The sequence below is a fragment of the Oryza brachyantha genome, chromosome 7 (genome assembly GCF_000231095.2).
Source record: "Oryza brachyantha chromosome 7, ObraRS2, whole genome shotgun sequence".
NCBI classification, from domain to species: Eukaryota; Viridiplantae; Streptophyta; class Magnoliopsida; order Poales; family Poaceae; genus Oryza; species Oryza brachyantha.
Genome location: NC_023169.2, coordinates 15563581 through 15577911, shown reverse-complemented (window position 1 = coordinate 15577911; position 14331 = coordinate 15563581). Strand labels below are relative to the sequence as shown.

The 14331-nt window shown below is 43.3% G+C and overlaps 2 protein-coding genes across 3 annotated transcripts; both read left to right on the top strand.

The window, feature by feature from the left end:
* The first annotated feature begins 2145 nt into the window (after nucleotides 1-2145).
* LOC102701464 (filamin-A-interacting protein 1) lies at nucleotides 2146-5408 on the top strand. 2 transcript variants are annotated; one of them, XM_006657854.3, is made up of 7 exons: nucleotides 2146-2268; nucleotides 2456-2536; nucleotides 3405-3507; nucleotides 3601-4205; nucleotides 4406-4573; nucleotides 4765-4875; nucleotides 4998-5408. In XM_006657854.3, exons 2-7 carry the CDS (start codon nucleotides 2456-2458, stop codon nucleotides 5187-5189), a joined length of 1260 nt encoding a protein of 419 aa, XP_006657917.1. In that variant the 5' UTR covers nucleotides 2146-2268; the 3' UTR covers nucleotides 5190-5408. The 2 variants fall into 2 exon arrangements, with proteins under 2 accessions (XP_006657917.1, XP_040381946.1); XM_040526012.1 differs by having other exon boundaries at nucleotides 2456-2554.
* A 1258-nt stretch (nucleotides 5409-6666) lies between these two features.
* Nucleotides 6667-9148, top strand: LOC102718475 (pentatricopeptide repeat-containing protein At4g21705, mitochondrial). The gene is made up of 2 exons (XM_006658707.3): nucleotides 6667-7031; nucleotides 7741-9148. Exons 1-2 carry the CDS (start codon nucleotides 6705-6707, stop codon nucleotides 8908-8910), a joined length of 1497 nt encoding a protein of 498 aa, XP_006658770.1. The 5' UTR covers nucleotides 6667-6704; the 3' UTR covers nucleotides 8911-9148.
* The last annotated feature ends 5183 nt before the right edge of the window (nucleotides 9149-14331 follow it).

Sequence of the window (14331 nt, the reverse complement as noted above, 5' to 3'; positions counted from 1 at the left end):
TACTATATTTTCTAATATAAAAACTTATTACCTCAAGGTATTAAGTATTTCAAAGTATAAAAGTTTTACATTAAAAATTTGATACCTCTAAATATTTTCTCAAGCACAGTACAACTTTTCAAATACAACTTTTCAAAAAATCGATAACTCTAGGTACCTAGTATTTAAATATAAAATATGGTGCATCAAGTTACAATATTCTTAAGGATAATAAAAGGCTCATTCAATTTCTTTCTATTAGTACTTCAATACCACAAAATCCTTAATTTGTTCACCTAGAAAATCTTCATCCAAGTCCTGAACACACAAACAACTAAGTTTTACCGCTGTATTTAGATACTAAAACAACAAAAGCTGCCAATTAACAAGGTGATTAGTCCGGCTAGTACGTAGAATTGCCGGACACCCACATGCCTGGCCAGTGAATCATCATGCTCTGCCTGGACCAGCATTATGTGGCGCCAAAAACTAGTTAGTGTGAGATGACCAGCTGAGTGATTGGTAAACTTAAGCTCAGTGCAAGTGGAGTTGTTGGAACATCCAAACATATATTTTCTCGCAGCCCAGCCACCCAATTTGCTGCATCTTCTAATGTCATGTCTCCCTGTACTTTACTACGGCCATCAACTTTGCTTTGCTTGTTGCTTATCTTGCATAGATACGGCCGGCTTCCCCTTGGGTACACACATCACTGCAATTAATTAATTCTCCATCATTGCAAGATAGACAAAATTTTCTCCTCCAAGATTAATCCTTTCGGAAGCCACTCAAACGGAAGGTGACTTTCTGCTCTTTCTGAAGAAAATGAAGGGAGGAGTATCACTGACAAGGCATAGACTACATTGTTCTACCTGAAAAAAAAAAGACATTCAGAAAGCTACCACTAGTTGTCTTCAGCATGGTTGGCAATTGGCAACTTTATATTACATTCCTACAAGATCTCATCACTGAGATAAGTGGTGCAAATAACAATGTTTATTAGTGTGCTACTTGCCTACTTGTGTTGAGCTATTGAGCAAAGAGGTGTCAAACTGTACTTATACCGTCTTTAGTTAGTACGTACTTAACCTGTTGACCAGCAGTGCTGAGTAATGGTCTTGTGATACTGCCTGCCATAGTGAAGAAACAGGTGGGAACAATTGTGCCCACATTTTGTGAGGCATTCAAGAAACATGACTAGCAGTAGTACTAGATTAACGTTCATGAAGGAAGGACAAATGCATAATGCAGTTGCACACTTGCATCAGCAGATTGAGTAGCAAAGGATAAGTAATTACAAGCTTAATAATTACCCTAGATGAGGATTTGTACATATCATCAGGCATCAGCATCTCATTTGATGGTGCATTGGTGCAAAGTTCAGTGTCAGATACTCAGAATAGTCTGAACTTTGATGTCTGATCCATGATAGAAGCATCAAGCATACATGCAGCTCAGCTATTAGTCTGTAGTAAGTTCATATTTGGGGTTAATTAGTCCTTCGATAATGAGGAGGATCTCTATGTGCGAGACAAACCTTCTTTGCAAGCTAGAATTGAACAAGTGTATACACACAAGTTTAGAATATGTGTCTTTCTTGCACCCCCGTTGTCGCTTACTTTCCTCCCATTTCATGGGACGGTGAACTGAATTTGGATAGGAGTTTGGACGAAATTTGCTGAATTCTGTCGGTTGGATGCATGATTTTGAGTCAATTTGACAAATCTTGTCATGTTGGAGTGGACGTGAGTTTCAGAATTCAGAGAAGCGAAATGGCTTGCATGTTGTGACTTGTGAGTGAGTGGTGACCACTTCTCGAGAAAGGTGGACACAATCCTCTATACGGCGCGCGCCCACTCCGTCGCGGCGGCAGCGCGCAGGCGGCCACCACCCTCCAGCCCCGCGCCCTCCGGGTGGCGCCGCCGCCGCCCAACCCCATCCCGGCGCCCCCCCCCCCCCCCCCCCCGCGCTCGCGCTCCCTTCCCCCCCTCCGCCGCCGCCACCGTCTCCACGCCGCCCGACCTAACTAGCGGGCTTGTCGTCGGCGGCCCCCAGGCCCGATCACTCCCCGACGGCAAGCCCGCGGCCGGCGACTTCCATCGCAGTCGGCCGCCGGGAGCTAAGGCCGGAGGCAGTGGTGGAGCCCAAAACCGTCGCGATTCGGTTGCCGGTACACGGCGGCCGTCGCTGGAGTCGGAGACTGCGGACTCTGGTTGCTATCAACCGCGCTTGCTCGTAGTCATACACTGATTCCTGTTGTGCTGTATCCATTGCTGAATCTGCTCAGAGGTACACTACTTTCAGGGCATGGCTTCAATATGGTTTGTAAATATTGGATTGGATCCGCACTTTGGTTACTTGGTTTGCAACTGTATTACCATGACAATCCGTGCATTGATATCACAAGATAATGTCATTTTGATGAGTTCCCTTCATTTTCTGTCGATTAGGGGCTTATCCTTTGCTTGCTGTGCAGATGTCTAGTAGTTCCAATGGCAATGGGCACTATCCTATTAATGGTGCAAAGGTTCCGCAAAAAAGAGAGAACAAGCAAGAGGTACATGTTTTTCACGATGTATGTCTAGTAAAAGGTACATTTTTAGGAGCATTGGTATTTTTTAGTGTACGAGAAAATATTAAGATTATATTGATGATGCTGACATTCATTTTATTCAATGATAAGTCTGATACTGCACTTGGATGATTTTCTCCCGTCCTGCAAATTAATGATTGATAAGAAAAATGTTGATTTTCTCAAATTTCGAGAGATACCATATGTCCTTTACACTTGTTTGTTCTTTCCAGAAGACTCCTTCTCATCCCTTTTCATCTACTCACTTGGGCACGTGATTAATAACAAAGTACCTAAAGCATTTTTTGATATGCATTGAGGATTAGGTTCTTTTTTGCACTCGTCTGACAGTTCATGTGATTTATATGGATTTAAGTAGTACTCGTGGCACCGTAATGAGATGTAATTAAGTAGCTTCATGAGCTAGAAACAAACAAAAAAAAAGATCATTTCCCTATGCTCTGAGAACCGTTCTTTGTTATTGCTAACCAGGTGAGAAATCTTGGATATCAATCTGGTATATGCATCAACCTGTCACTGTAAAGTGGATAATTTTTTATCGGATCCTTATTTAATGTTTCTAAAGCACGTAAATTGGAAAAAAAATACGACAAATTGTAAGCTGCATACTTCATGGAAGTGTGGAACTTTCTATGTATTAGTGTGACAATTTTTCATCTCAGCTTGAGGTGATACTACAGATCATGTGACGTTTTGAGATGTTTCACATCTTGCCCAAAACATTGCAACATAAGAGGGTATTGCATATGTTCTCCATAATAGTGTAACATAAGAGAGTATTGTGTTATTCATTTGTGAGCACGTTGATTGAGCTCATTGTTTATTAATGCAGAAAATGCAGCTAGACAAAAATGCAGCTTTTAGGGCCTGTCAGAAGGATAGACATTACATTGAGAAATTGGAATTGGAGCTGAGGAACTGCTATCAGGAAATTGGTATATTCATTTATTTCCACTTGCTCTATTTCTTGTTAGTCTGGCCATTGGTAACACAATAACTTGAACAGTCTTTGCTGGTTTGAAATGCAGACTACTTGCAGGATCAGCTAAATATCCGAAATGTTGAAGCAAACATCATGGGAGAGCATATCCATAGTCTTGAGCTAAAACTAACCGAACTTGAAAAGTTTCCTGAAAGAGTGAGGGTCATAGATGATGAGCTGATGCGGTCTGATTCTCAATGCTGGCTTCTGATGGATGAAGTCCGGTGCCAAGAAGAGAAGTTAAAAAAGGCAGCCTTACAAATAGAGAAGCTTGAGAATGTAAATTTGGATTCCCAATGCGAGATTGAGAGCTTAAAACTTGATTTAACTACACTTGAACAGAGACTGTTTGATGCTGACAGCTTTGGTCAGCATGTTTCTGCAGATAAAGCAATAGCAGAGAATAAACTGAGTGAATATAAGCTCCAGCTGCAAGAGGCACAGAGGACTATTGACCATCTTGTACTTGAGAATAAAGAACTAAAACAGTTGTTCCATGGAGGAGCTGCTAAACAATCTGCTTTGACATCTGATGAGCAACTTGAAGAAACAATTGAGAAGATTGATGGTAAAGACTACGAGGACGGTGCAATTCTTGAAAAGGTAGCAAAGCAGAGTGAAGAATCTGAACTACTGATTGAACAGCTGAAGGTTAGTTGTTGTCTACTAAATGTACTTCAGCTTTTCCTTTCCTTCCCACTCTCCTCTCACGCCCACGCCCTAGGAGTTGTCCCGCTTGGTGTTTTAACTATATTGGAAGTTGGTAATTTGAGGATATATATATTGTTTATTTAATTTGAATAGCTTTGCTACTTGGTGTGATTTAAGCATTTTTTTAAAAAAAATATTAGGAAGAGCTTCGAGAACAAAAACTGAAGGCAAAGGAGGATGCAGAGGATCTCACCCAAGAAATGGCTGAACTAAGATACCAAATAACTGGCATGCTTGAGGAAGAATACAAGCGCCGATCTTGCATTGAGCAGGCAGCTATCCAACAAATCCAGGAACTAGAAGCTCAGGTACTGATAAATTAATTAAAAAAGTTAGATGCATAACTGTAGCTAGAAAAAAAATAAAGTTACAGACTAGTTGAAATGGTTTCCGCATAGTTTAAAAACGAGTACTGTAATAGTATATAACTAGAATGAATTTGATATGTCTGTGGCTTATATGGTTTACTTCACATTTTTATTCCTGATGTAATAAGCAGGTCTCCAAAGAGCAGAGAAAATTAAGTGGAGCCCTGAGGAGATTGCAGGAATCGCATGAACTAGCTCACAAGCAATCTATGGAGATAAAGAAATTGAAGGATTCTTTAGGGGTATGTGCTTGTCGGTGATAGTGGCATAGTGCTTCATCATCGCTGCTTAGTCTTTTTACATTATTCCTCCTCTCAAAATAATTATCTTCGTGGCACTGACATGATTTACGGATCCATTCTAGAGGTTCAACTCTGCTATGAACCTCAGGACAGTTTGCAGATCTTGTTCTTGTGGGTTCTGTGCAATGTTGATAGAACTGTCTAACTGCTCTATTGAAGGGCCAGTTGATGTTAGATCTTCCGATGAGAAGCCACAGAACCAAGCGCTACTAGAATGGCGTCCTGATGAACCTGCTGATGGTGAAACCGGCTAGAATATAGAATGAGAGATTTGCACTCATGAGTGCAGTAGTTGTAGATAATTCTTTGTACCAATATTGTTCTGTAAATGCGATTTTGCATTTGTAAATCTTAGTTTGCTGTTCTATTTCCAGATTACTTTTCTAGCTTACTCTGGGAATTGAGCTACAAGTTGCAATGAAAAGTGTTTGTCAGACTTTTTTTTTCCATGAAAACTAAAATGTGCTTGAAAACCAGGGAATTTTGATAGATTGAAATTACTATTTCAAATTTGAATTCCTTGAAGTCCATTCAAAACCCATATTGAAGTTACGAAATTTTGCGAGAACCAAACGGTTTTCGTCAAAATTGTGAATAGCATTATCATGTTGCTTGTACTTATTATAAACGGAAACAACTTATTAGTAATTTAAAAATAAAATATGAATATAATTTTTATAAACATGACCTAGCGATCTAAAAGCAAATCTGTAAAATATACTCTAAAGAAAAAAAAAATCAAAATTAACTTTGAATAAAGCCTTAACGATGAGTTCAACGAACTTAAATTGACAAGAAAAGACACAATATTCACTTTATATTCCAACACTCCCCTTAAGCCTTACTAACTAGTTACTGAAAATAGAGCGGATAGTTTCGTCCACTCTAGAAAAAAACAGATAGGAGGTAGCTCGGAGTAGATATTTTCCGGATAATTCAAATACAGGTAATTTCCTTGGTACGATAGTTTACGATGCATATAGATATTCCGATGGATTTTCGAAGATTGTAACGAGCGGCTTTCCGCGAACACCTGAAACCAGTTCAGCCCGCTTGATTTCAGATCCGGTCCATCAACCAATTTACAACAAATTGTTTTTGTGCTATTAGACCATCAGTATTTATTGAACTCATTAGGTGCTATGTGGTGGACTTATGCCACTTATCTGTTACATGTGGAGCTAAATGTAATGTGTATGTAGCCTAAATGATAACTATTTCGATTAAGTTAGCTATATATATGGTGCTATTTGTCTCTACGAACGGTTTGAATGGTTTGTATGCTCCAAGAAATATTTGTTTTTTATATTCATGTTTGACTACATTCAATCTTTATTCGTACCGAGATAATTTATATTTGTTTCCGTATCACCCTAAAAATATAAAAACAAATATGACACATAGATTATCCGTCCGTATTCACTAACCTATTTCAAACCCAAAAGTTTTAAGCCAATGAGAAAAGACCGATCATTCGCTTTATACTAAAGCAAAAACGTAGTACTGAAAATTACAAACCTTTAGGGAGGGGGAGGGGGTGAGGCAGGGAGCAATCGAACCATTATTATTCCTCAGGGTTTTCTTCGATGATAATGAATCTAAAAAGTGACCATCTCAAGGCTTCATTGAATCGCATGAAATTTACGCAATTTAGTCAACCTCCTTTAAAAATCTTGCAATTGTTTTCTTAACCAAACGAGGCCTCAACCCCCTTAAACCCAAGAGGCGCCCAAGTGGAGAAAAACACAATCACTCCACAGCGCCAACTCATGGCCGCCGCCGCCGCCGGTCGCCGCCTCGGCCGGAGCAGACCCCTCCTCCTCCTCCGCCTCCCTGGCCACGCCCGATCCCATGGCTCAACCCCCGTCCTCCTGCGCGCCGTTGCTGCCTCCCCCTCCTCCCCTCGCAGCCACAGCGCGGGGAGGCGGCCCCCGGGCCTGCAGTCCACGCTGTGGCCGCTGGGCCACCCGGGCACGCTCCTGGTGCCGGAGATCGAGCGGTGGGCGGCCAAGCCCGGCAACCGCCTCCGCCCCGTCGAGCTCGAGCGCATCGTCAAGGAGCTCCGCAAGCGCCGCCGCCACCGCCAGGCCCTCGAGGTACTACCCTGCCCGTGCCCTTCCTCAGCTGTCCAGTTTCTGTAAAAGAACAAGGAAGAAGCTCCTAATGGGCGTTCGATGCCGAGAAAATTGCTGTGATCCGCTGTTTGGTTTATGGAGGATGCTTCCAATTAACCGTGAGCCCCGCTGCAATTTTCGCTCGTGAAATGGTTGTGCCGTATCATGCATGCTAAGTGTATGATGCAATGCCGGGCCATGAATAAGAGAGGTGCAGCGTCATGCAATCGTGTTGTCGCATAGTGATTTGCTTTACTCTGATGCCATGCTGTGTTTTCACTGGAAAGACTTGTGGTTCTGAACACCGTGAGGATTGCTCAAAAGCTTGTTGGTATTTAGGAATTAGGAGTGCACATCCAGTTAGAGGTCTGAGTGCTAACTGCCAAGTGATAATCAGTGAACATGTGCATGGAGAAGCGAATGGTATGGTCCATCGCTCCAATGTCTTCGGTTTAATTTATGTGATGGGAAGTAATGTGTTGTTACAAGAAATGGCAGGTTTGACCTGATCTACAATTAAAAGTACTTACGTTGTATACTTTTGTCTATTTATGGTTGCAATGTTGATTCATGTACTATAATTTAAGTTCCAGACTCAAGAGCTTATTGTCATTGCTATGCTTACTACTATATTCACTTCCTAGCTGGCATGTTTCATTAGATTTTTTTCCCGTACTTTTCTTTTGCACAGGTCTCCGAATGGATGAATGCCAAGGGACATGTAAAATTTCTACCAAAGGATCATGCTGTTCACCTGGATTTGATTGGTGAAATCCATGGAAGCAGCGCAGCAGAGACCTACTTCAATAACCTGTCAGATAAAGATAAGACAGAGAAACCCTATGGTGCACTTCTTAACTGCTACACTCGAGAACTCTTGGTTGACAAAGCCTTGGCTCATTTTCAGAAGATGAAAGAGCTGGGTTTTGTGTTCTCGCCACTTCCCTACAACAACATCATGGGCCTTTATACGAACCTAGGACAGCATGAAAAGGTCCCTTCGGTAATTGCAGAGATGAAAAGCAACAGTATCATTCCTGATAACTTCAGCTACAGAATATGCATAAATTCTTATGGCACAAGGGCAGATTTTTTCGGAATGGAGAACACCCTTGAAGAGATGGAGTGTGAACCTCAAATCGTTGTTGATTGGAACACCTATGCTGTCGTGGCTAGCAACTACATCAAGGGCAACCAAAGGGAGAAAGCATTTTCTGCCTTAAAGAAAGCAGAAGCAAAAATAAATACAAAAGATTCAGATTCCTATAACCACCTGATTTCCTTATATGGACATTTGGGGGACAAATCAGAGGTCAATAGGCTGTGGGCTCTCCAAATGTCCAACTGCAATAGGCATATTAATAAGGACTACACTACAATGCTTTCAGTGCTTATGAAGATTGATGAGATTGGAGAAGCTGAAGAATTGCTCAAAGAGTGGGAGTCAAGCGGAAATGCATTTGACTTCCAAGTTCCAAATGTCCTTCTCACTGGATACCGCCAGAAGGGCTTGCTGGACAAGGCAGAGACGCTTCTTGATGACTTCTTGAAGAGGGGAAAGATGCCCCCTTCAACCAGCTGGGCGATTGTGGCAGCTGGCTATGCGGAGAAAGGTGATGTTGTGAAGGCATATGAACTGACAAAGAATGCCCTGTGTGTATACGCTCCAAATACTGGTTGGAACCCTAGGTCAGAGATTATTGAGATGATACTTAAGTATCTTGGAGATGAAGGTGATCCTGAGGAGGTTGAAACTTTCATTGATCTGCTGAAAGCTGCTGTGCCAATGAACTCAGCTATGACTGACGCTTTGTCAAGGGCCCGAATGAGAGAAGAAAAAAATGTTAAAGATGCAGTGTAAGCTCCTAGCTCAACAAAAGAATTGTGATAATGTTTCTCGAGCTCTGAAGGCTGTTCTCTAATCTGACTAGTTACTTTGTTCTTGGTACATTTCTTCCTCTCTTTTAGGGCAATTTTTTTTTCTTTTTTTAGGAGAATGTGGGTGGAGAATGATAACCAAAATGAGATATTATCTTACGTAAAATAGCCTGTACCTTGTCCCGTCTTTTTGATGAATTGGTCCTTTTTTGAACAACTTATTTTAAAATTGGTCTCTGCCAAAAACTTTATCTAAACATAGACTGTCGGGTCAGTGTCAAACTCATTGGCGCTGAGGTCCTACACTGCAATGCCACATCCGTTGGTGCTGAGCACCTGCCAGCGTGGAGATCGAGCTAATCCCCCGCTGACCTGGCAGGCCGAAGCTTAGCGCCAATGTGTTTGGCGCTGAGCTTGGCTACTTAGCTATAGTCACCGAACAGACTTTGACAACGTTTTGTGTTGGCTGCTGTTTGCGACGTACGAGCTAGCTTAGAAAATTGTATGCAATTAAGTCAGTGTGTGCGTGTATATGTGTATGTGTTATATATATATATATATATATATATGTGTGTGTGTGTGTGTGTGTCGGAAATACTACCGTTAGACGGGACAAGCTGCAGGCTGGTGGTTGGGCGTCACATAAGCCACCACGCGGGGTGGTTGCCGGCGCTCGTCGACTCAGTGACCATCACCGAGCACGAGAGCGGGAGGATGACGCGGAGCAAGGCGTTCGAGAGCGCGCGACGTGCGCCACCTTCGCGTCGAGGGGGCCGAGGATGCCGACAAGCTTGTGCTCGTCATGGTCGACAGCAAGGAGGTTGCCGATAAGGGGTGTAAGTGGACAAGCCCGTCAATCCGCTTATAGGTCAATTAAGTGGGTAATCCAACAGACTACCCGCTTAATTGGCCTATAAGCGGGTTGACGGGTCGGCCCACTTACACTCTTAGTTGCCGATGTCGTGTCCGAGGACGGTGGCGGCAGCGTCAACGTCTAGTGTTGCGCGTACTCCACTCTGCCGCCGCGCGACAACTACAGCGGCTGCGACGGCAACGACGACTACCGCGGCAACGACGTGGCGACGACGACTACCGCGATGGCGATGACGATGACTGCGGCACAGTGGCGGCGATGGCCGGGAGCAGCTAATGGCGGTCGACAATAGTTGTAGCGTCGGCATCGGTGATATGATATTGTTCATGATACCACTAGTACTAGATATGATACTATTTAGGTATCATACCTGATACATATGAGTTACCATGTTACTTAGAAGGTATCATGTTACTTCAGTATGTTACCTTGAAGTATCATACACAATAGACATAAGGTACCATATTACTTGAAAAGTACCATATCTAATACATTTGATGTATCATGTTATCTGGGAAGTACCATGCTACTTAGACAAGCTAACATGTCCGTTGAGACAACGGTATACCGTACATATATATATATATATATATATAACAAAACTAATATGTGCACCCCTATAAAATAAGCTATTCTATGCCCGCCTTCCCTCATAAGATCCAAACCCACCTCCCACCTCCTTCTAAGGGCCAAAAACCTCTCTCATGGCTTGGTCAAACCTCTCCCACGTCGGTCAAATCCATTCTTTAACCTCTCTCCACACCTCACATTTATCCAGTCTCGTCTGTCTGAAAAGTGCAGTAACACGAAGTCAAAAATACAGTAATATGTCTTATAAAATACAGTAACAACATCATGACGGATCTAGTTTTTAAATTAAATTTTTTAACCGTGATAGTAAAAACGGTTTTAAAAAAAATATAAGACATATGAGATATTGCTCTCTAAAGATTGGAAATATAACCTTTTAGTTCTCCTTCTCCCACATGTATTAATCGTATTGTAGCAATAGTATGCAGTCACACCTCGTGTTACTGCCCTTCGATCATGATGTTATTATACTTATATCACAACGTTAATGTAATTGTGCAGTAAACGCATATGTTACTGCACTTATACCGTTATGTTACTGCATAATTGTAGTAACAATACTCATATTTTATAGTAACATGGTGTTATTGCTACATAGAATGTATAGCGTTACTGCAGCTATTGTCATAACATTAGTGTATACTAATACAAATCCTATAGATATTTCTTAAGATTTCAAACTTTAAACAACTTTATCTCTCACCTCATATATTATTTTTTAAAAAAGTTTTCTACCAAATTGTTAGAAAAAAAGTGATTAAAAAAAGTAGCTAGATCTTTCATGGGTATGTTTCGACGTTGTTACAGTGAATTAGTTGCCGTGTTACTATATTTTTTCCTTCGTGTTACTGCGGAATTTCTAGGATACGAGGGGTGGACTTGATAGACAAGAGGGAAAGCCCATAAGAGGTTGACCCACGTGGAAAACTCTTTGACCAACCTTCAATTGAGGTAGGATGATTTTTAGGCCTAAGAAAGAGGGATGGGAGGTAGAATGGGCCTTGAAAGTGAGGGGAGTAAGAATAGTTTATACTAAGGAGATGCGCGTATTAGTCTTGCTCTGTGTGTGTGTATATATATATATATATATATATATATATATATATATATATATATATATGTGTGTGTGTGTGTGTGTGTGTGTGTGTGGATATATGTATATATGAATATGTATGTGTATATATGCACATGTATATATATGTGTGTATATGTGTCACGCCCAGAAATTTACACCAAATTTCTGAACAATAGCATGTATTAAATCTCGGTCCAGGAATCAGCCCGAGTACACACTATGACAAATTAATATACAGTTCCACGACTTAAAAATAAATAAAAACAATTATCTATCGAAATACAGCGAAAAATAAAAACAAGACTTGATCCATCTAATCTTCACCTTCAGCTGGCGACGACGGCTTCACAGCACAGGCATTCTCGACGGCGGACTAAACCTCACTTCAACCTTGGGAACAACCTTCTGTCTAAAACTCTGGCACTTTCTCTGGTGGGGGAAAAAATTAAGCAAGGTTGAGTATAAACCACCGTACTCAACAAGTAACACCCAAGAGAGGGAAAATAATGAATGCAATTGGGTAACAAGCATAGGCTAAGGTTAAATTGCACAAAGAAGTAATAATTTAGCAAAACAGTAAACAAAATAGACTGAATAAAACGGTAAAATAAACATTTAAAATAAGCATCCACTGTCTAACGTTACACCACGTTGCAACAGGCCTAAACCACTGTCCAACGTTACACCACACTGCAACAGGGTCAACCCTCTGTCCAACGTTAAACCACGTTGCGACAGACCCAAACCACTGCCAACGTTACACCACATTGCACGGGGTCAAACCAGTTCCAAGATTAATCAAGTTATTTAAAAGGTTTACTAATCCCAGTGAATCTGTCAGTTCGTCCAATAACAGCGGGCACGACTATTCGAATAGTTTTACTCTGCAGAGGTGTACAACTTTATCCACGAGACATGGCTCCCAAGCATGTTACCATGCCCCAACGTATCACCACGATACCTCAGTACGGAAACCATGATAAGACCTTTCACCTAACCCTCCCTAGACAATCGCACCGTACTTTAGGTTTCACCCCCTCCTATACACCAAGTCGGGCAGTCCTCTCTTGTGCCTTAGTGAATCCGGAAGCAGCAGAGGCTATTGTTACACCACGATTGCCCGTCCATACTCCATCACGCTCACCCTTGCCCTGGTACGTCGAATAGGGACAAGCTAGATTACGAGTCTCACCGTTGTCCATTCTGGCTTGTGGTTAGTACGTGTAAGACTTTCAGGGTTTCCCGAGAACCGGTCCTTAACTGCCATGGGTGCAACTCTCAAAACCATGCACTCATAGCCCACCATAAGCAATATTTTAGTTATCATTAATCCACATCGGGAAATTAACCATAATCACAACAATTAAAGGTTATCAAAGTCTAATCAATTAATTAAATGATAATAGGTGAGCTAGTTGAACTAAACACAAGCATTGACTAACCCTAATTCTAGTCAAATTTACCCTGGGATGACAATAACAATAAGTGGAAATCAACGGCTATAAAGGTAAATGCCCAATAGATAAATAAAATAAATAGATTAAAACAATGCATGTTTGAATGTAAAGCGGGAGAATTTTATAAACATGGGTTCAATATGATCAAATAAGGGTGCCACTTGCCTTGCTTAGACCCATGAGAAACTTCGGCAACGACTTCGAGAACGAACAGCACTGCGACGAGGTCAAAGCCTACGACAAACAAGGCAAAACAAGCAAACTAGACTATAAAACTACTGAAACAGAGAAAGAAGCTATTTTTAATGGATTCTTGGCAATTTTCTGGATTTAATGAAACTTGAATGGGCCTAAACGGAGACTAGATGAATTACATATGAATTTTAGAAAATTAACTGTGTTTTTAAACTAAACAGAAAACCTTAATTGAATTATTGCGCAATTAATTGGAGACGATGACGTCAGCAGAGGAGAAGCTGGCGCCGACAGCTAGGCCCCACTTGGCAGTGAGACAGGAGGGGAAGGAGGGGCTGACAGGGCGGGGCCCACGGTGGGAGAGAGAGAGATCGATGGGCCGGGCCCACTTGACAGAGGGAGAGAGCAGAGGAGGGAGGGAAGAGCGCAGGGGCTCGGCCGAACAACGCGGTAGGCGGCGGCGCGAGCGGCGACCGACGATGTTGGCGTGACGGCAGCGGACAGCGACGACGACTGACGGTGCGGCGAGGGGCGGCGCTAAGGAGCGACGCGGTTAGGCCGTGGCCAAGGAAAGAGGAAAAGAGGGGGAGGAGCGTGGGGCGGCTCACCGGCGGCGTTGAGGGCGGCGTTGACTTGGTGAGGTGGTGGGACGCGAGATGACGGCCGGTGGCAAGCAATCCTAGCGGTGGACAGCGAGATCGATCGGTGGCAAGAGGGCGCAGCCGTTGGACCGGCGCGGGCGGAGAGGCGGCTGGTGCGCGCGTCGATTGGGCGGCGCGAACACGGCGCACATGCAGGCGTGGCGACGGTGCGACGCGATGGAACAACGAGGGAGGCATGGAGGAGGTGAGCGGCAGCGCGCACAGCTGTCACGGCGAAGAGGCGCGGTAGCTGTGTTGGCGCGACGGTGGCACGAGACAGGATGCCGCGACGACGAGGCGGTGAGGCGGCGCAGTGACGCGGCGTGATGGCATGACGCATCCGAGCGGCGAGGCAAGGGCGGGGCACAGCGCGACACGGCGGGTAGACACGCGAGCACGTGCGATGGCAGGGAGGGACGGCACGACGCGGCCGAAAGGAGAGAGGGCGACACGGCTACGCGAGGAGGGCATGGGAGGAGCGGTGTGCGACTGGCGACCTGGCGACGAGATCAATCGGCGGCGGGGCGACGGTGGCGCGACGGTGCTTGCGGAAAAAGGCGGCGGCGACGCG